This window comes from Elephantulus edwardii, unplaced genomic scaffold, assembly GCF_000299155.1.
Source record: "Elephantulus edwardii isolate Elephantulus edwardi_28Jun2011 unplaced genomic scaffold, EleEdw1.0 scaffold00137, whole genome shotgun sequence".
NCBI classification, from domain to species: domain Eukaryota; kingdom Metazoa; phylum Chordata; class Mammalia; order Macroscelidea; family Macroscelididae; genus Elephantulus; species Elephantulus edwardii.
The window spans coordinates 4,200,640-4,222,090 of NW_006399887.1; the positions used below are offsets into that span (position 1 = coordinate 4,200,640).

The 21,451-nt window shown below is 38.8% G+C and overlaps 1 protein-coding gene across 1 annotated transcript in view; it reads left to right on the forward strand.

Moving 5' to 3' along the window:
- The window catches only part of CORIN (corin, serine peptidase), a 431,554-nt gene that overhangs the window by 159,097 nt on the left and 251,006 nt on the right, over positions 1–21,451 (forward strand). The window contains exon 4 of the mRNA XM_006894163.1: positions 11,658–11,842. Coding sequence (XP_006894225.1) covers positions 11,658–11,842 — 185 coding nt within the window. The remainder of the gene's footprint in view (positions 1–11,657; positions 11,843–21,451) is intronic.

A 21,451-nucleotide genomic window follows, 5' to 3' on the forward strand; every position in this document is an offset into this window, starting at 1 on the left:
TCCATATAATCGCTATAAATTTTAGTCAACTCAACAGCATGTAACAAGAGCAGACCATCTCTATCATATATCAGGGAAACTACAACTAGTTTCATTTTTACTAGCGAATAAAAAGAGACATGAACGAGTGAATGGAGTGAATTGTAAGGAAACTTGTCATTATTTAAGGATGCAGTGTTTTCCTGTGTGATTCACAGTCTCTGAAAACAAGCTAAATGGTCAGCCGTGTGTTGGTGCCAGCTTGGTGGCATGTGACAAAAGCAAGAAGTGCATGAATGGTGAGGTTGAGAGAGAGGCAGAGATTTGGGGCTTAGGAAGCTGGATAGATAGTTACTGCCAAAAACAATAATATATATACAGGAACAGTAGTGATGGGTATAGGAGAAGATATTGACTTAATGTTGTGGTTTATGTCTGAATCTTGTTTGAGCAAGTGCATCACAGTAATTTTCCTTCAGAAAGTAGAAACAGATTTCCTTATATAGGAGATGACATGATTTATACTTTCTTTTAGTGGTCTACTGGTAAAACATCTATGGAAACAAACAAACCAACCCTTATTTGTAGCATTTGTTGATTTCCATGGTATAAATATTCCTACCAGATTTTGAGTTAATAATAGTTTAACAGTTTTCTTGTACACTACCTCATTTCATTCTATGACAAGTATGTGTCAAGTTGCCATGTGCTGGATATATTTCAATCACTTCTCCACATCTACCCTTTTCCATCCTACTCTTTCTCAGAAGATTGGCTTCAGCAATGATTGCTCTCCTGAGATCACTGTCGAGTTATAAAGGAAAAAAAAATGAGTGAGATTTACTTGTAGATGATCTGAATGTAACACGGTGAAATGTAGCATAGTGACTCCGTGATTTCTTCTCTCCTAGGCCACATGGGCTGGCTGCCTACCTCTTTTGAGAGACTGTGGCTTCTGTCAGACACCCTTCCATACAACTCTCTCCATGATCAAGAAACTACTTCTTCCCCGTGTTTCCTCAGTGAGCATGCCAATAGCTGCCTGTCCCAGTCTGATGCACTACCCCTTGTTTTTTCTAAGCCTTTTAAGTGGCATCATCATTAAATAGTCTGCAGTGAGGGTCTGTTTGAAGGTCATCTTTTTACCGCTGGAACTATAATTAATAAGGTAGCCACAGTCTTGGTTTCCAGTTAATTTCAGACCAATTTACCAAAAAAAAGAGCTCTGCTGTCACGCGTGGTTATAAATGGTACTGCCAACTGAAAGCTTGGTGGTTCAGAACCCCCTAGCGGCCCCCAGGAGAAAGATGGCAGTCTCCTGAGCAGCCTTGGAAACCCAGGTGGGGGCAGGGGGGTTGCTAGCAGCCAAAATCGTTTGGATGGTAGTGTTTTCTTGGGTGAGTGAACAAAAATTTCCCTAATTCTCCTACTATTTTTCTTCTGTTGTGAGATAATGTAAAACATAACACTTCCTTTGTACAATTGTTCATCTCCATGTTAGTGGAAATCTTGGTCCTAGTCTTCTCCTATTTAAGCATACTTCTTTGTGAGATCTCTTAAGATCAGTAGAAAAAAAAAAAAAAAAGATCAGTAGAAGGTACTGACAAAGGTAGCTGATACAGAAATACTTTTTGCTCGTCACAGAGAGAGTAAATATTTTTAAAAATTGTTTATGGCCCAGTATTGGTGATAGATTTACATTCCTGTGTCCTTTGGAAACTTCTACACCAGTGTTATCTGTAGCTCTAGTTCGTGAGAGAAGACAGGTTGCATGACATTGTGGAGTACTGTGCTGGTGGGTCATCATCTCAGCCATGACGTTTTAGGCTTCAGTTTTCTCCCAATATATATAGAGAGAAAGGATAGGAGGTAATCATACAAGTTCCTTCAAACACTATTTGTTTTCATGATCACATAAAGCCCGTAGCTCTAGGAAGAGCTCTGGTGGTGCAGTGATTGATAACCCAAAGGTCAGCATTTTTAACTCATCAGCTAGTCTGTGGGAAAAATATGTGGCTATCTGCTTCCATAAGGAAGTAATCTGAGGAGAGTCTACTCTATCGTCGTTATGAATCGGAATTGACTTAGTAGCAGTTGGTTTGGTTCGGTGGCAGTTCTGGGAGCTGCTATGACCACAACTTACAATGAAGAAAAAATCCGTATGTATATGATTGTATGTGTCTTACCAATGACAGAATAGTTTATGAAGCTCAGCAACATGGCTCTGAAAAAGAACTGTTTCAAAGAATAATGTATCAGTTGCATTGCTGCATAATAAATTACACAAACTTAGAAGCAGAAAGCAGCACACACTGAGTACTTTGTGGATTCTGTGGGTCAAGAATCCAGACCCAACTTAGCTGAGTGTTCTGCTTGGATGAAAGGACTGTGAGGAGAGTACAATCAAGGTACTGACCAGGATTGGAATTTTATGGTTGGGCTGGGGAAGAATCCTCTTCTAGGCTCACTTGATTATTGGAAAAATTTCATTTCCTCAAGGAATGTTGACCTGAAGGTCTCATTTCCTAGACTTAACTGAAGGCTACCCTCAAATCCTCTTCAATATGACAACCTATTTCTGCAAAACCCTAAAAAAGACTACTAGCAAAACAGAAGTCTCAATCTTATGTAGCCTGATGTCCCATCACCTTCTGATGCTACCAGTCACTATAATAGCCCTTGCTTGGGGAAAGGATCATACAAAGGCTAACACCAATAGTCAAGAACCGTTGGGAGATATTTTAGAGTCTGCCTTCCACAAAGAATGTACTGTTTTCCAAGATATTTTAACCATAAGAACTTCTAATATTTTATAGAATGAGTTTATTTTCAAAAAATGAAAAGTGAAACCTAAAGGCAATGTGAGATCCTAAATGGATATCCTGGAACAAACAGTGGATATTAGTACACAAGTGGTGTTGAAGTGCTAAAAGGTATTATATCAATGTTAATTTCCTGGTTCTGAAAATTATAGTTCTTAAGATGCTAAACATGGTGGGGGGCAGTGAGGGTTGAGTAAGAAACATTTATATAATCATAAACATTTCTATAATCATAAAAGTAGTTAAAAATAAACAATTTGAAGGTAGTGGAAGGGAGGACCTTAGTATTATAAAGAAATAACCTCTGGGTATGGAGTATATTGTTGTTGATTGCAGTCAAGTCGATCACAACTCATAGTGATCCTGTGAACAAAAGGCCTGAAGCCTTTCTACCACTATCGTCCTTTATCCAAGTTCATATGTTTCCAGAGGCATATTGTTTAGGAAGTGGATACCACTCCTGCTTCCAAGGGTAAGGAGGATAGTATAAGATTACCTGAAATCATTTTTTAGACCCAGAAACTCGTTGACTTCAGGGAAGGGCAGAACATATGGAGGTCTTTAGAGAAATCTGGGCCTGCAGAATCTGAAGGAAACAAGGACTTTCGTCTACCACCAATAGAGTGTGTGTGTGGGGGGGAACCTTCCCCTTGAACTGTTATTGTTGTTGTTATCGTTGTATACCACAGAATGAGAACCAACCCATAGCCCACCCACCAGTGGGTTCTCAGAGGCAGTTAATTGCATGGAAGGAGATTGCCCATCCTCCTCCGGAGCACTGCTGGCGTCAAACCATACGCCTAATATTTCAACATAAGTTGTTGTTATGTGCCATCGAGTCACCTGCGACTCATAGAGACTCTATGCACCACAGCTCTGTATTCTGCTATATCCTGTACCAATCTTATTGTCTCTGACACACCTACTCCCATTACCCCAGTCACTGAATCAGTCCATCTCATTGAGGGTCTTCCTCTCTTGCACTGTCCCTCCACTCTCCAAAACATGCAGTCCCTCTCCACGGACTGGTCCCTCCTTGCAACATGTCCAAAATATGTCAGATGAAGCTTCAAAATCCTTGCCTCCAAGGAACAGTCTGATCTCACTCTCTTTAGGACGAATCTGATTGTTCATCTGGAGTCTAATTTGTAGCTGTAGCTTATTCAATTATTTTGACCCTGTGTATTTATAAGGACTATATTTTGAAGTTAAAATTATTATTTTGGTAGATAAAGATTCTTTTTATAACTATTCCCTGAAAATGTTACAGGTCCAATTCTTCTGGGTAAATAGCATCGTTTTAGAAATCCTTCATAATGAAAACACCATAAAAATCTCATTATCTGTATGTAGTATCATTATTTCTGTGATTTCAAATTCTTTAGGAAATAATTATAGCGGTGACATAAGGGATTTTTAGGTCTAGATTTACTTGAAATGTGTTAGGGACTTTTCTATGACACCAAATGCACTTCACACATCAATTTAAAATAATCATCATTTCTAAAATAGTATTCTGATAACCAAATCTGACTCTCTCCCTCAGCTACACACTTGTTTTTTAAGTTGTCGGTCTATTTGTTGCTTGGATATAGGCATTTATATTCCAAAATAGTGTGGTCTTTCTCACCACACTGTCCCGTGTGATGAAAAGCAAAATACCTCAGGCCCTCGTAGGCAGTTGAATTGCATGCAATCCAAGAACAAATGGCCACTCTTTTCCCTTACCATTTAAAAGGGCTGCTAGTTATTAATACTCTATCACACTATTTCACCTGTCTTGATCTAGCAATTTAGAACTTACAGGTTTCACTTGGTTATGCCTCTTAAGAGAGCTGTTCACAAATACTCTAGACATGTTTCTCAGGCCCCGTTTTGAGAAGGGAGAGCCTAATGGAGTTTTAATGTCTCCTATGTATTCCCAGAACAAATCTTGAGATTAAAAAAAAAAAAAAGAATGTCTGTTACCTTTAGAAATCTAGTAAAGCTGGTCAGATTTTTCAGAGCTCCTCTGAGAAGTGTCAAATTCAAGAATGAATTTTGATTCACAGAACGTCAGTGATCATGAGAAAAAATGGCTCTTCTAAAACTCTCATTTTCTATGAGGAAACAGAGTCTTGGTGCAAGTGAATTCTTTCCCCAAGATAAGACAGTAGACTTTTGAACGTTTTAAGAGTATGAGTAGCTATTTTAGTGCAGAAAAGTGATCCTGGGAACAGTTAGCATTAACATGGCAACATCTCAGTTAAAGATTCAACTCTAGAGCATGTTTCTTAAGTCCCTGCATAACATTTTATTGCTGTTGCCAAAGAAGATTCTAAGATGGGAAATGATTGCCTTAATTATTTCAAAACTCAAACTCTTTGCTGTGGAGTAGAACCAACTCAGAGCTGACCCTCCAGTGATGTCAGGGACTATAAAGCACACAGCTCATCTTTCTCCCACAGAGGTGGTGGACTCAAACTACCTGCCTTTGGCTGGCAGCACAACTCCTTACCCATTAGGCTGCTAGAGCTCCCTCTTATTTGTCTAACGTTGCTGGAACGGGGTTGCTACAAGTGAATGTGACTTTAACAAACAGAAATTCATTCTCTCTCTCTCTCGCTTTCTCTCTTTCTCTCTCTCCACCCCTCTCCACTATAGCCATCAAGTTTGAACTGATTTATAGTTGACCCTCAGTCGGATTTCCTAAGCTGTAAATCAGATGGGAAGAGATTACCCATCATTATTCCAAAGAGCTTCTGGTGATTTTGAATCACCAGATAGGCACAGGCTTTGGGTTGAGAGTACAGATAGCACCATTAGAGCTCCCTTCTCATAATTTAGGGTAGGAGTTGGAATTCAAGGAGCCATCTCTGGGGGAAGATGCCTTCTTTTTATTTTGATGATAGAGGAAAGCCTTTGTTACCTTCAGCATCTGTAGCCTACACATTGCTTGGAGATTCAATATTCCCAATATTGCCCAGGTCCAAGGGCTTCCTCTTACAGAAACCAGAAACTAAAGGATGTGCATCATTTCTGGCGATTCTTAGTGGTATTGAGAATGTCCTTCACCCTTAAGTCTCATCTTACTTGTCTCTCTTTTTATTTCTAGTAAGATAAAAGGTATTACAGGCTAAACCCTAAGGGAATTCCCCTTATATAGCATTAGGACTGTGATAAGATTATAGACTGTTGGATTCCATTCATTTACCTTTATACACCTGTTTGTTTTATCAGTAATCATCACATCACTTTCACATTATAGCACTCACTTACTGTCTTTGTATATGCTCTGACACATAGCTACCCTCCATCGGGTTTCTGAAGCTATATATCACAGTGGCCCATCTTTCTTCCAAAGGGCTGCTGCTGGTGGATTTCAACATTTGACAAGGTGCAGCTTTGGGTTTAGCAGTGGAACTCCCTGCAGACTACTTCATCAAGTGTTGTAAAGTGAGACTGACATCAGAGTTGGGAGGGTAAACTAAGAGGGAATAAACAATGTATACTGCATTGAAACTGAGGAGGGAGAGAACTGTTTAGGAGGAATATATGATTAGATAATATTGGCAGAATGGAAGAGTCCAGAATGAAAGCTGCATAGTGGAGTGGACTGGGGCGGGGTAGGCATTGTATAACAATGAAAGATTATTTTTTTTTCTTTTTCAAAGAGAAAAGTGAACTGAGGAGAGGGCTGGGCAGGGAGGAAAGTGTGCAACAATGAATTAATGGAAATCCAAAGTCTGTCTAAACTTTCATTAAAATAAAAAAAAAAAATTCTGAAAAAACCCCTTAACAAATAATGTTGTCAGATGTGGTCAAGTTGAGTATGACTCATGGCAACCCTATGAATAACAGATACGAACCTTGCCACCATCACGTTCTTCACCATGCTCAAGCCCATTTGGGGGGTCGCTATGACTCAATTCATTTCAGACTGCAAAATTTGATAAAAACTCTCAATTTCTTCCTCTTTGGCATTAGATGTAGGCACATATACTTGAATAATAGATGTGCTAACAGGTCTTATATGTGTATGAATATTATCCTATCACTTGCAACATTGTATTTCAGGGTAGAACTTGAAATTGACTTTTTGACTATGAATACAACACCATTCTTCTTCTGATTTTTATTCCTTTGATAGTATAACATATGATTATCTGATTCAAAGTGGCCATAGCTGGTCCATCACATCTCACTAATGCCTAGAATGTCAATATTCATGCTTTCCATTTCATTTTTAATAATATCCCATTTTCCAACACTCAAGCTATGAACATTCCATGTGCCAATTGTTAAATGATGTTCGTTATTTATTTTCTTCATTTCAACTAACATCTACTCTGGGCTCTACCACTACACTACTATAACTGTCCTGTTTGTTTAGTATTCATAGAGTTTTCAAAAGCCCTTTATTTAGGAAGTAGATGGCCCATCCTGCTTCCTGGTCTGTTTTAATCAGGGAGCTTCGCCAAAACCCGTCCACAATGGGAAACTCTTTTGGAACTTAACACACCAGTGGCAAAAGATTTCAATATTACAACAACCCCAAGTAATTGTAGTACAGCAAGCTGACAGACAAGTCCTGCACCACTTGGAACAACGTTCTTTCTAAACATGACTTATTATCCAAGAAGCTGGACTCTATGAAGAGGAATGTGACATCAGGAGAGACTTGGCAATAACCTGCGTTATGCAGATTGCTTACTTGCTAAAAGTGAGGATGGTTTGAAGCACTTGTTTCCGAAGATCAAGGAATGCTGCCTTCAGTATGGATTGCATTTCAATGTCAAGAAAACAAAGATTCTTACCACTGGACCAATAGGCAGTGTCATAATGGATGGAGAGGAAGTTGAAACTGTCAACAGCTTCATCTTTCCTGGATCCACATTTAATACCCTTGGAACGAGCAGTCAGGAAATAAGAAGACACATTGCAATGGGAAAATCTGTAGTTAGGGACTTTTCCAAATTATTGAGGAGTGGTGATATCAGTTTGAGGACCAAGGCATGTCTGATTCAGGCCATGGTCTTTCCTACTACTAGCTATGCATCTAAGACCTGGACAATGAAGAAGGGTTACAGAAAAAGAATTGACACCTTTGAGCTGTAGTGTTGGAGAATAACACTAAACATTACATGGATGGCCAAGAAAATTAATAGATATGTCTTGGAGAGGGTGTAGCTAGAGTGCTCTTTGGAGGCAAGAATGATGAGGCTTTGCCTCACATACTTTGGACATATTGCTAGGAGGTGCTATTCCTTGGAGAGGGACATGGTGTTAGGAAAGGTGGAGGGTCAGTGAAGGAGAGGGAGACCCTCAACCAGGTGGATTGACACGGTTCAGTACTTTGGAGAGGTCTCTAACAGCAGACTTTCCCAATGCAATTAATTAATCTTTTAATTTCCTGGCTGCTGATACCAAAAGTGTTGATTGTGGAGCCACATAAGCTGAAGCTGTTAACAGTCTCAATTGTTACATATTTTTAAATCATTAGTGACCCTGTTTTGTGCAAACCAGGTTTGTGCTTGGCTTCTGATTTAAAGCCTAGTGCTTAGAATCTGCTGTAAGGCCAGCTATTAGTTCGATTCCAACTCTACAGGCAATGAATAAGTAAATGAATGACGAGCTCAAAGGTTTGTGTTCTGAGCCTTCTCAACCACGCCACAGAAGAAAGATCTAGTAATCTGCTCCAGTATAGACTATGGTCAAGGAAATTCTCTGGAGTAAGTCCTACTCTGTAACACACAGGGTCACCCTGAGTTGGAGTGAATTTGATGGTGATGTTTCAGTGTTTCATTTTTAAATATGAAAAGGAAATAGAAGGCCTTGTATGAGACAGAAAGTAAGAAGTAAGAATCAAAATGAGAAAAGATTTCCTCTCAGATAATAATGTAACCATATCACAAAAATTTGTTGTTAGGGCTCATACAATGTAAGAAGTATTTTATATAAGTAATTTATATTTATCATATATTATTCTATAATTGAAATGAACAATAGCAATTCTGTGGCTTTTGTATTGTCTGGTACATGAGGAGCTCCTTGGAGGTGGGAGGCTGACACCTTGATCTACCACATCATATGTCACTAAATCCAGTTATAACTCTGTGAAATATAGGTATTTTTCTTACTTCTTTCCTTAAAACCATTTTAAATACCTTTTCCTGATGACTAGCCAGGGAGAATGCTATAAGGTAGAAGATGTCATTTGTGTCCACAAGAGAGTAAGAACATGACCTTGGCATTGCTAAGGTGTTAGTCCCCATACACAGAGTTAAGTACTCAAGATTACATAACTAGTGAATAAAAATAAGCTCCAGAAGCATTGCTGCTTTTGCTATAGTGGGTGATTTCTTGCATGTTCCTATTTTACATAGGACAAAGTAGAAATATGAAGAGATAAAGAATTATACAAGGTCTTCTAAGTTGCCACTTCTCTGTATAATGTTTCTTTTCCAGGGATGCTGAAGAAGTTAGGAAACAATTTTCTCTCTATCCATCTCTTGCTAATAATGGCAAAAGACTGAATTTCTCAAAGGGAAGATTAAAAGAAAAATGAGAGTAATCTATTTAGTGGCTTACATTTGCCCTTCTAAATTGGGAGCTATTATTTCCATGTTATTTTTGGTGGTGGGTTTGTTTTGTTTTGGTTTTGTGGTTTGTTTTTTTTTTTTTTTTGGTTTTTTTTTGCTGGCTCTTTTTCATTGATAAGTTTATACAGGACACTAAAAAGAATTTCAAAAAATACTTATACAAATGACAGATGATACTAGAGAAGGAGGGAGTTTGAAATATGATATATTATGGAACTAACTTATGGTCTTTGGAGTCTAGGCTCATGACAGCCCCATGAGCTATCATTATCAGTAAAACTGCCCCATGGGGTTTTCTTGATTATAATTTTTACAGAAACCATTTGCCATCCTTTTCTCCTTTAGCACTATTAGGCGGAGTCCAACCAACAACCTTTAAGATAATATTAGAATACAAATCATCTTAGCCACCCAGGGATTTTAACAGGGTGTGGGTGGCAAAAATTGAAACATGCTAAAAGTAGAGTTCTTTTAATCTCTTCACCACTGGCTAATATTTCCCACGAGAGGGTGAGTTGAGGCGATTGTAAATAAGTGAGCAAACATACAAGCAGTGGTAATGTATCAAAACAAGTGAAAAAGGTTTATTAAGGTAATGCAAAAGAAACATAGTTGGTGAAAGACAGACGGGCTTTGCTAGGGAGTTAAAGAGAACAGTAAGGAGAGGTGAGGAAACAGCCCTGGGAATTCAAAGGGACCCAAACCTTATGACATGCTACCAGGAGAGGAGAGAGTGCATAAGCCTCAAGTGGGCTCTGTGGTTGTTGTTGTTGTTATTATTATTATTATTATTATTATTATTATTATTAAACTTTAGGAAGGACATACACCAGGGATGTGCACTGTCTCCATACCTTTTCAATCTGTATGCAGAACAGATTATCCGAGAGGCTGGGCTCTATGAGGAGAAATATGGGGTCAAGATTGGTGGACGATCTATCAACAATCTACGATATGCAGACGGAACAACCCTGCTTGCTGAAACTGAGAAGGACCTGAAGCACTTGCTGCAGAGGGTCAAGGACTGCAGCCTCCAATATGGATTGGGGCTCAATGTTAAGAAGACAAAGATTCTCACCACTGGACCAATTGGCAGCATCAAGATGGATGGTGAAGAGATTGAGATTGTACACAGCTTTAGTTTGCTTGTCTCCACAGTCTACACTCTTGGCATCAGCAGCCAGGAAATTAAAAGACGTATTGTAATGGGAAAGCCTGCTGTTAGGGACCTCTCCAAAGTACTGAAGAGCAGTGGTGTCTCTCTGGAGACTAAGGTGCGTCTGATACAGGCCATGGTCTTTGCTGTCACTTGTTTTGCATCGGAGAGTTGGACAATGACCAAGGAGGATAGAAGGAGAATTGATGCCTTTGAGCTTTGGTACTGGAGAAGAGTATTGAGGGTACCATGGACTGCTAGGAAAACAAACAGATTCATCCTGGAAAGGGTCAAACCGGGCTGCTCCTTGGAGGCAAGGATTCTAAGGCTCCATCTAACATACTTTGGACATGTTACAAGGAGGGACAGGTCCTTGGAGAGGGACATCATGTTTGGTAGGGTGGAGGGACAGCGCAGAAGTGGAAGGCCCCCTATGAGGTAGATTGGTTCTGTGACTGGGGTAATCAGGATGGGTATATTGGAGACAGTGCGATTGGCACAGGACAGAGCAGAGTTTAGGACTGTTGTACATAGGGTCACTATGAGGTGCAAGTGACTGTACGGCACATAACAACAACAACAAAAGTGCAAAATTTATTACCATCAAATTGGACCCAACTCATATGTAACCTTCTAGTAGGTTTTCAGAGGGTTATAAATGACAGAGAAGATTACCCTTCTTTCCCCAACAAGTAGCTGGTAAATTCAAACTATCTACCTTTAGTTGGCAGTTCAACTCCCTATTCACCAGGTCACCAGCAACCTATTATTTATAGGCTACCAGTTTAAAGAGACTGGTCGTCATCTAGCCCCTCCTAGGAATCTGTGGAATCGGTTGGGATTTTGAAGGAGGAGATCCCCAGCATTCCTAAGGAAGGGGGCTTCTTTGACTTGATGTGTCTGTCCTTGACATACCTTCCTGTTTCCTTGGCCTCTGTGAATGACAGAGAAAGAGACAGAAACTGACCAGGTAGCAATTGTGTTCCTTAACAAAATGTTTTGCTCTAAGACTGAATTACAGTAACAGTACAGCATTTGTGGCTTTCTTATCTTAATTACTTTATTATTAGAGAAGAAATCTATTAAGACATTCATTTTCTCTTCTCTTCTTCCATCTAGCCAAGGCATCCTCCTGCCTTGTCGGTCCTTCTGTGAGGATGCGAAAGATGGGTGTGAGTCAATCCTGGGGATGGCGAACGTCTCCTGGCCTGATTTCCTCAAATGTTCCCAGTTTAAGAACCAAATGGTAAACAGTAATGGCAGCCGGACTTGCTTCTCACCACTGCAGGAAAAAGGAAAACAATGTAAGTGTTTGTGTTTCAATTAATTTTAAAAGCTTTTATTTAATGCTATAATTCATCTGGAAATGTAAAAAAATAACAAGTATAAAGTTCAACAGATTTTCATAAATAGATCTATCTTAGTAACTAGTAGCTATTGTTGTTTTTAAATGTCATCAAGTTGTAGACAACACATAGTGACCCTATGAACAAAAGACCTGAACAATTAATTGTATAACTTTCATCATTTCTCTAAGTTCATAGGGTTTCCGGAGGCAAGCTATCTCAGAAGTGGATGCTACTCATGCTTCCAAGTTTGTTTTAATCAGGAAGCTCCACCAAACACTTTCCACCATGGGTAACCGTTATCACATTTGACACATTGGTGTCACAGTGTTCAGCTTCAGAGCAACCACGAGATACCGCTGTACAGCAAATGGACAGACCAGTGCTATACCACTTAGAAGAATGTTTAACCAAAAACAATTAAAATCAGGAAACTAGCAGCTAGATTTTTTTCAAAAAATAATTACCATTGTTTGAGAGACCCATTTGTGATGGCTCATTTTATGTGGTATTTGACTAGACTCTGGTGCCCAGTTATTTGGTAAAATCCTAGTCTAAGTTTTGTTATAAAGGCACTAACTGTAATTGGTCTGAAGAAAAACAGATTACCTTTCTATAGTGGGCAAACCTCACTAAATCATTGCAGCCCTTAAGATCAAAAAGGTCTGGGAATCTAAATAATTTTCTTGAGTTAGGTGGTATTGAGCCATTCTGAGTATTTTCATCCCTATGTATATTTAGGGAGCCCTGGTAGCCTAGCGGCAAGAAGCTGTGCTGCAATCCAAAAGGCATGCAATTTGAGGCCACCAGATGCTCTGCAGCAGAAAGATGGGCAGTCTCCTCCTGTGCGATTAAATGTCTTTGCAAACCCCCTGGAGGGCAGCTGTGGGTTGGTTCTGACTCTACAGTACACAACAACAACAACAGCAACAGCATCTATATTTAGGAAAATAGAACTCTACCCAGTCCTGTACTATCTTCACAATCTTTCATATGTTTGAACCTAATGTTGCAGCCATTGTATCAACGCATCTCTTTAAAGGGCTTCCTTTATTTTTTTCCTGTTGACCCTCTGCTTACCCAAGCATGATGCCCTTCCTCAGAGACTGTACCTTCCTGATAAAATGTCCAAAGTGTGTGAAATCAAGTCTTGTCAATCTCATTTCTAAGATAAATTTTTATTTTACTTCTCCCAAGGCATATTTTTTGGTTCTTATTGTTTTTATAGTCCATGGTATAGTCAGTATTTTCTACCAAAACCACAAACCAATGATATCAGATCTTCTTTGGTTTTCTTAATTCATTGTCCAACTTTCACACATTATTTAAAGGACCATAGCTTGGGTCAGGGGTACTTAGTCTTCAAAGTGGCAGCCTTGCTTTTTCAGCAGTAAAAGAAGTCCTGTTTGAAATTCTCAAAATATGTTTAATTCCCATTATCTATTTGTTAGAAAACTCACAAGTTCAGTTCTCTGTAATTCAAAGAAAATAACCTGTATTGGAAAATTCTCCATGAAGATGCCAACAAAATTGTCTCAATCTCTTTTATTCCTTAACTGATTCTACGCAAAATATTTTTTCCCCTTAAGACTTGTTTTTTAATTGATATTTTAGTGAAAGTTTAAAGAGAACTTGGATTTCCATGTATACATTGTTACACATTTTCCTCCCTCCCCATCTCCCCACCAATTTGCTTTTCTGTTTGAAAAGAAATTATTTTATTGTTGCACACTTTCCTCCCTACCACCCCCCACCCCAGTCCACTTTGCTCTGTACCTCTTGTTCTGCATTGTGGTCATGCAAATAATAGCTATTCATATATTCCTTTTAAACAGTCCTTACCCTTATCTGATTCAATGCAGTGATCATTATTTATCACCTCTTTTCTTATTTCCCCAAATAATAATGTCAGTCCTGTTTTATAATGGTGGCACTATGCAGTATTTGTCCTTTTGTGACTGATATATTTCACCCAGCATAATGTCCTCCAGGCTCACCATTTTGAATAATATTTTATTAGTTCCTTATTTTTCAGTGCTGTGTAGTATTCCATTGTATGAATGTACTACAACTTCTCTATCAATTTGTTGATGTACACTTGGGTTGTTTGTTTCTATCTCTTTGCTATTGTGAAAAACACAGCAATAAACATATGCACGCATGCATCTGCATGGGTGGCAGTTCTGGTTTCTTTAGAGTATGTTCCCAATACTAGAAACTTTTTTAGAAAGTGCCATATTGCCTTCCATAGTAGTTGTACCATTTTACACTCCCACCAACACTGAATAAGTGTTCCAGTTTCTCTACAACCTCACCAACATTTATTGTTTGCTGCTCTGTTAAACTTTGCTGTTGTTACTGGGATGAAATAAAATATCACAGTTTTTTTTTTAAATTCGCATCTCTCTTAGAGCTAGGGATTTGAACATGTCTTCATGTGTTTGTTTGCCATCTGAATGTCTTTTTTGGTGAAGTGTCTTTTCATATCCTGTGTTCATTTTGTGATTGGGTTGTTTACCTTTATCTTGATGTGGTGCTGGTTGTTGTTGCTGTTTGCCATTGAGTCGCCTGTGACTCATAGTGATTTTATGTACAACAGCCCTAAACCCTACTCTATCTGGTGCCAATCTTACTGTCTCTGACATACCTACTCCCATTACCCTAGTCATTGAATCAATCCATCTCATTGAGGATCTTCCTTTCTTGTGCTGTACCTGCAACCACCTAAGCATGATGTCCCTCTGCAAGAACTGGTCCCTCCTTGCAACATGTCCAAAGTATGTCAGATAAAGCTTCGGAATACTTGCCTTCAAGAAGCAGCCTGGCTTCACCCTCTCTTGAATGAACCTGTTTATTCTCTTAGCAATTTACGGTATACTTAACACTCTTCCCCAGCACCACAGCTCAAAGGCATTAATTTTCTATCATCCCCAGTCATTCTCCAGTTCTCTGATACATAGCAAGTAATTGCAAAGACTATGGCCTGGATCAGGTGCACCTTAGTTTCCAGACTGACATCGCTGCTCTTCAGTACTTTGGAGAGGTCTCTGACAGCCTACTTTCCCAGTGTAATTCCTTTCTTGGTTTCCTGGCTGCTGGTACCAAGAGTGTTGATTATAGAACCAAGCAAACTAAAGCTGTTAACAATCTCAATCTCTTCACTATCTATCATGATGCTGCCATCAGCACAGTGGTAAGAATCTTTATTTTCTTAAATTCTAGGTAAAAGTCCCTTGTCAGACATGTCATTATCAAATATTTTTTCCTAGTCTGTGTTCTCCTTTTCACCCTGTTGGAGAAGTCTTTCAATGTGCTTTGGTATTTGATTATTAGAAGGTCTCATTCATCTATTTTATCCTCACCTGGTTGTAGGTTTTTTCAAAATGCTTGGAAGACTGTTCATGTGTGGATTCTAGAGTTCTTCTAGAGTTCTTCCAAGCTTTTCTCTGATGAAGTTTATAGTCCTTGGTTTTACTCCTAGGTCCTTGATCTTCTTTTAGTTGGTTTTTTAATATGGTGTGAGGTGTGGATCTTGCTTGAGTTTTCTGCAGAATTTCCAATTTTGCCAACACCATTTATTAAAGAGGCTTTTGTTTCCCCACTTAACTAATTTCATCTCTTTTGTCAGGGAAATTGAAAGAATTTGTTCAAACTTGTATTGAAATTTTGTAAATAAACGAATAGAGAAAAGATAAAAGAAAAAAAAAAGAGGGGGAAAAATCAGTTGACCATAGGTAGATGAGCTGATTTCTGGGTTCTCAATTTTAGTCCATCAATCTATGTGTCTCTCGCTGTACCAATACCACACTGTATTGACCACTATGACTGCGTAGTGGGATTTGGAAAAAGGGAGTGAGATTCCTTCTACCTTGTTTCTCTTTTTTTAGGAGTACTTTATTCAGGGTGCCTTTCTATTCTAGATGAAATTGGAAATTGCCTTTTCCATCTCTTTGAAGAATTAAATTGGTATTTGTATTGAGATTACACTGAATGTATACTTTGCCTTTGGTAGAACTATCATTTTCACAATATTGAGTCTTCCTATCCAAGAGCATAGCATATTTTTCCATTTCTCCAGATCTCTTTTTGTTTCTTGTAGTAATGTTTTGTAATTTTCTTTGAATAAGCCTTTTGTGTTTCTAGTTAGATTTACTCTCAAGTATTTAATCTTGTGATTAGCTATTGTGATGGGTATTGTTTTTCTTAGTTCCAGTTCTGTATTCTCTTTGTCACTGTAAAGAAATTAAATTGATTTTTGTATGTTGATCTTGTATTCTGACATTTTGCTGAATTGGTCAACTATATCTAATAGTTTTCTCGTGAGTCTTTAGAGTTTTCCAAGTATACCATCATATAACCTGCATATAGAGATAATTTTTCAGATCACAATGCTACAAAATCAGAAATTAATAATAAGAGGATAATGGAGAAAAAAACCCTATACATTTGGAATCTGAACAACACTTTGCTTGAACATGAGTGGGTTGTTGTTGTTGTTATGTGCCATCAAGTCATTTGCGACTCATAGCAACCCTATGTACAAGAGCTCTAAATGCCGCTCTATCCTGTGCCAACCTAGACATCTCAAACAAACTCATTCCCACCACTCCAGTCTCAGAATCGATCCACTTTTAGTGGCATCCACTTCCTAAATAACATGCCTCTGAAAACTCTATGAACTTTGATAAATGTCAATAGTTGTAGAGGGGCTTCAGGCCTTTTGTTTATAGGGTTGTTAAGAATTGGGCTAGACTCAAAGGCAATCAACAACAACAACAACAACATTAGCCTTTATACATCTATGAGTTAGAGTTGGCTTATTGTGTGGTTTAATTCTTCAGTATCCTTTTTTAGTATCTTCCCAGTAGTTCTATTTTTTCTTGAGATTGGTGTATTGAAGATACTACTATAGTGACATTGTCTACTTCCTTTTTCAGTTTTGTTAATGTTTACTTTGTATATTTTGCAGCTCTATGATTTAATGCATAGATATTTATTACTGTTATGTCCTCTTGTTCTGTTGACCCTTTAAGCATTATGTAGTGACCTTCCTTGTCCTTTGTGATGGTTATCACATTGAAATATATTTTATCAGATATTAATCGTAACCATTGTTGTTGTTATATGACATTGAGTCACCTGTGACTCATCATGACCCTATGTGCAACAGCCATAAACCCTGTTCTATCCTGTGCCAATATTATTGTCTCTGACACACTTATCCCCATTACCCCAGTCATTGAATCAATACATCTCATCAAGGGTCTTCCTCTCCGGCACTGTCTCTCCACACTTCTAAGCATGACATCCCTATGCAACTGGTCCCGCCTTGCAACATCTAAATTACGTCAGATGAAGCTTCAGAATCCTTGCTTTCAAGGAATAGCCTGGTTTTACCCTCTCCATGATGAACCTTTTCATTCTCTTAGCAGTCCATAAAATAGTCAATACTCTTCTTCAACACCACAACTCAAAGACATCAATTCTCCTTCTTTCATACCTAGTCATTGTCCAATTTTCTGATGCATAGCAAGTGATTGCAAAGACCATGGCCTGTATTTGGTGCACCTTTGTTTCCAGATTGACATCATTACTCTTTAGTACTTTGGAGAGGTCTCTGATAGCAGATTTCCCCAACATAGTAAGTACATCTTTTGATTTCCTGGATGCTGGTACCAAGAGTTTTGATTATGGAGTGAAGCAAACTAAAGTTGTTTACAATCTCAATCTCTTCTTCATCCATCACGATGCTGTTAATTGCCCCAGTAGTTAGAATCTTTGTTTTCTTCATATTGAGTTTCAATCCATATTGAAGGTGCAGTTCTTGACCTTCTGCAGCAAGCACTTCAGGTCCTCTCCAGTTTCAGCAAACAGAGTTGTGCCATCTGCATAATGCAAATTGTTGATGAGTCTCCCTTCAATCGTGATGGCACATTTCTCCTCATACAGCACAGCCTCCTGGATAATCGCTTCTGCATATTAATTGAAGTTATGGAGATAGGACACATCCCTGGCATACACCATTCCCAATTTTGAACCATACAGTGTTCCCTTGCTCTCTTCTGATGACTGTATCTTGGTCCAAGTATAGATTTTGAATAAGCATGAACAAGTGTTCTGGAATTCCCATTCTTTTCAGAGTTAGCCACAGTTTGTTTTGGTACACACAGTCAAACACCTTTGCATAATCAATGAAATACAGATAGATATTCCTCTGGGACTCCCTCTAACATTTGCTACAATATCCCTAGTATGACAACCCCTTCTAAACCCAGCCTTCACTTCAGGCAGTTCTCTGTTGATGTGCTGTTTCAGTCATTTTTGGATAATCTTCAGCATAATCTTGCTTGCATGTGATATTAATATTGTTCAATAATTTCCACACTCTGTTGGATCACCTTTCTTTGGAATGGGAACAACTATAGGTCTCTAATAGTCAGTTGGCCAGGAGGTTGTCCTTTAGCTTTCTTGGCACAACTTGGTGAGCACATCTAGGGCAGCATCTAGTGGTTGAAATATATCAATTGGTATACCATCAATTCCTAGGACCTTGTTTTTTACCGATTCTTCTAGAGCATCTTGAACTTCTTCCTTCATCACCACAGGCTCTTGCTCATAAGTTATTTCATTAAATTCTTCTGTGTCTGCTCATTTTTTTTACAATGATTCTGTATACTCTTTTCATCTTCTTTTAATACTTTCTGGATCATTTCATATTCTGTCCAAAGAAAGCATCCTTAAGTATCACAACTCAAGGCTTGAATTTGTTCTTCAGTTCCTTGAGCTTAAGAAATGCTGAGTGAGTTTGGCCCTTTTAATTTTCTGGCTCCAGCTCTTGGCACTTTACTCCTTAATATCTTTATTCCCCCCCACTCCCACCCCCGCCTCTGCTTTGGCTTCTCAGTGCTCCAGTGCAATATTCAGAGTCTCTTCTGGCATCCAATTTGATCTTTTCTTCCTCCTCTGTCTTTGTAATGACCTTTTGCACTCTTTCTGGATGCTTACTACTCCTGCTTTTTTTTTTTTTCTTCTCTTCTGACATCCATTTTGGTCTTTTCTTCCTCTTCTGTCTTTGCAATGACCGTTTGCACTCTTTCTGGATGCTTACTACTCCTGCTTTTTTTTTTTTTCTGGTTGCCATTTGCTTGTTATATTTTTCCTCCATCCTTTTCTTTTTAGTCTTTCTTTATCTTCACTTTTCAGATGTGTCTCTTGTAGACAGCATAATGATGAATTTTGGTTTTTTATCCTATCTGCTACTCTTTTTTTCTTCAATAGTACATTTAAACCTTTCACATTCCATGTAATTACTGAGAGGCAAGATTCTATTACTATCATTTTGTTGAGTTCTTTTCCGTGTTATTGCTGGTTAATTTGTCCCATCCTGTTTTCTGTGGCACCTCTGTAAGGAGGACATCTCTCAGTGTTTCTTGCAACTCTGATTCTATTTTTAAAAACTCCCTTAAGTTCTATTTTTTCTGAAAATATGTTGATCTCTCCTTCATATTTGATGGACAGTTTTACTGGGGACAGTATTCTTGGTTTACATATGTGTTCTTTGAGTATTCGATATATGTCATTCTACTATCTTCTTGCTCACATCGTTTCTGCTGAGAAATCAGCACTTTACTTTTTTTGCTCTCTTTTATAGGTTGTCCTTTGCTTTTCCCTAGCTGCTTTCAGGATTTTCTCCTTATCTTTGGTTCTGGCAAATTTGTCTATGATACGCCTTAGTGTTTTTCTTTGGGGGTATATTCTATGTAGTATTCACTAAGCTTCTTAAATATATATTTTCTCATTCTTCATTATGCCTGGAAAGTTTTCTTCTACTAATTCTTCCACAATTTTCTTGTTGCCTTTACTTGCTTCTTCTTGTTCTGAGATTCTGATTATGCACATGTTATTCCTCTTGATAGTGTCCCACATTGTTGTTAGGCTTTCTTCTTTTTCCTTCCTTTTTAATTCTGCTTTTTTGTTCTGGTAGATCAGTGGTGACAATTCTATTTTTACTGATTATGTGTTCCATGTCTTCAGCTCTGTTCATCTATCCCTTCAACATATTGATAGTGTCTGAAACATTGGTCCTCATATTCTGGATTGTAGTTTCTTGTTTTTGCAAAGCCTCTAAATCTGCATTGTCTTGGATTCTTTTTTTAAGTTGTTCTTGGTTTTTGCTTACAATGGCCTGTATTTCTTTGCGTTTGTCTTTCACCCATTGAAAGTATTTAATCAAGGGAGCTCTGGTGGCCTAGTGGCAAGAAGCTGCACTGCAATCCCAGAGGTACACGGTTCAAATCCACCAGATGCTTTGCTGGAGAAGGAGGGGCAATCTCCTCCTGTACAAGTCAGATCTGATTTGACAGTACACGCACAAAATAATAATACAATAAAACATTATTTTTTTTAAAAAAGAAAATATTTAATCATCTTTGTTTTCAATTCTGTGTCAGAAAGTTCCATCAGACCTGGCTTCAGGAAATCCACTGATACTGTGTAACTTTTTTGGGATGACATCTTATTTTGAGTTTGTGTAGGGTGTGAGGCGGTCTTCTTTCTTGATTCCTTGACTCTCTTAAGGCTTCTTCCTTGACATTGCTGTGTTTTTCATGCCTTAGGCCATAGCAGGCTCTTAGTCTAAAAGTCTTGTCTCTGGAAGTCACTGCTACAGAGGATAGCAAGGCAGCTACCCTGCTTGAGTTTCTAAACTTTTGACTTAAGGGAAGATTTGCTTCAAGTTGGAGAGAAAAATAGCATGTGAATTAGCAGCCTCCTCTGTCAGGCAACTGCTGCACCTAGGCCAGTCCAAGGTGCTCTGGGCCAAAGACAGCTCAAGCTTTGGGAAGGGGGAGGAAATGAAATGGGTTCACCTATGATACTGATGTCTCTGGCACAGTTCAAAGGGATGACAGTGGGTCATCCTCCAGGTTGTGGAGCTGAACTTTCAGACGGCAGGGAGCAGGCGGCAGGCGGAGCATCCAGATGGTGGGCAAGGTCCTTCAGGGGGCAGGTTCGAGGGTCTAGGTGGCATGGCTAGGACCTCCACTCAGAGGGGTGGGGAGTGCCTGCCAGGCAGTGGTGCTGAAGTCTGGTGCTCCAGGCAAGAGAGCAATCCAGGCCACACTTAAAAAAAAAATTAAGACCGGTATCTAGTTAATTGACTGGATATGCAGTGCAGCAGTATGCCAAAATAATTTCTCTTATATTAAATTGACTAGCATGAAAAAAAATTCCAAAATTATTTAGTTGAGTGGTTATTGTTAAAACAAGAATGGAAGAATGCAAAGAAAGGCAAAAATCAGCATATTCGATTACGCATGCGCCTGAGCGCTGTGTGATGCAAGGGGGCGGCGCGGGCAACTGTCTGCGCATGCGCAGAGCTTGCTCAACACGCTTTATTTAGGTTGCCTGGCCATTTCTTTTCAGCTCTGTTGGACTTGGCTGTGCTGCGTTAATTTCTACACCAGGCTCTCTCTCTCTCTCTTTTTTTTTTTTAAATTTAGGTTGTTTATTTTTCATTTCAATGAACATCTACAGAGATTTAGGAATTTCATTCATTCATTGTTGCAC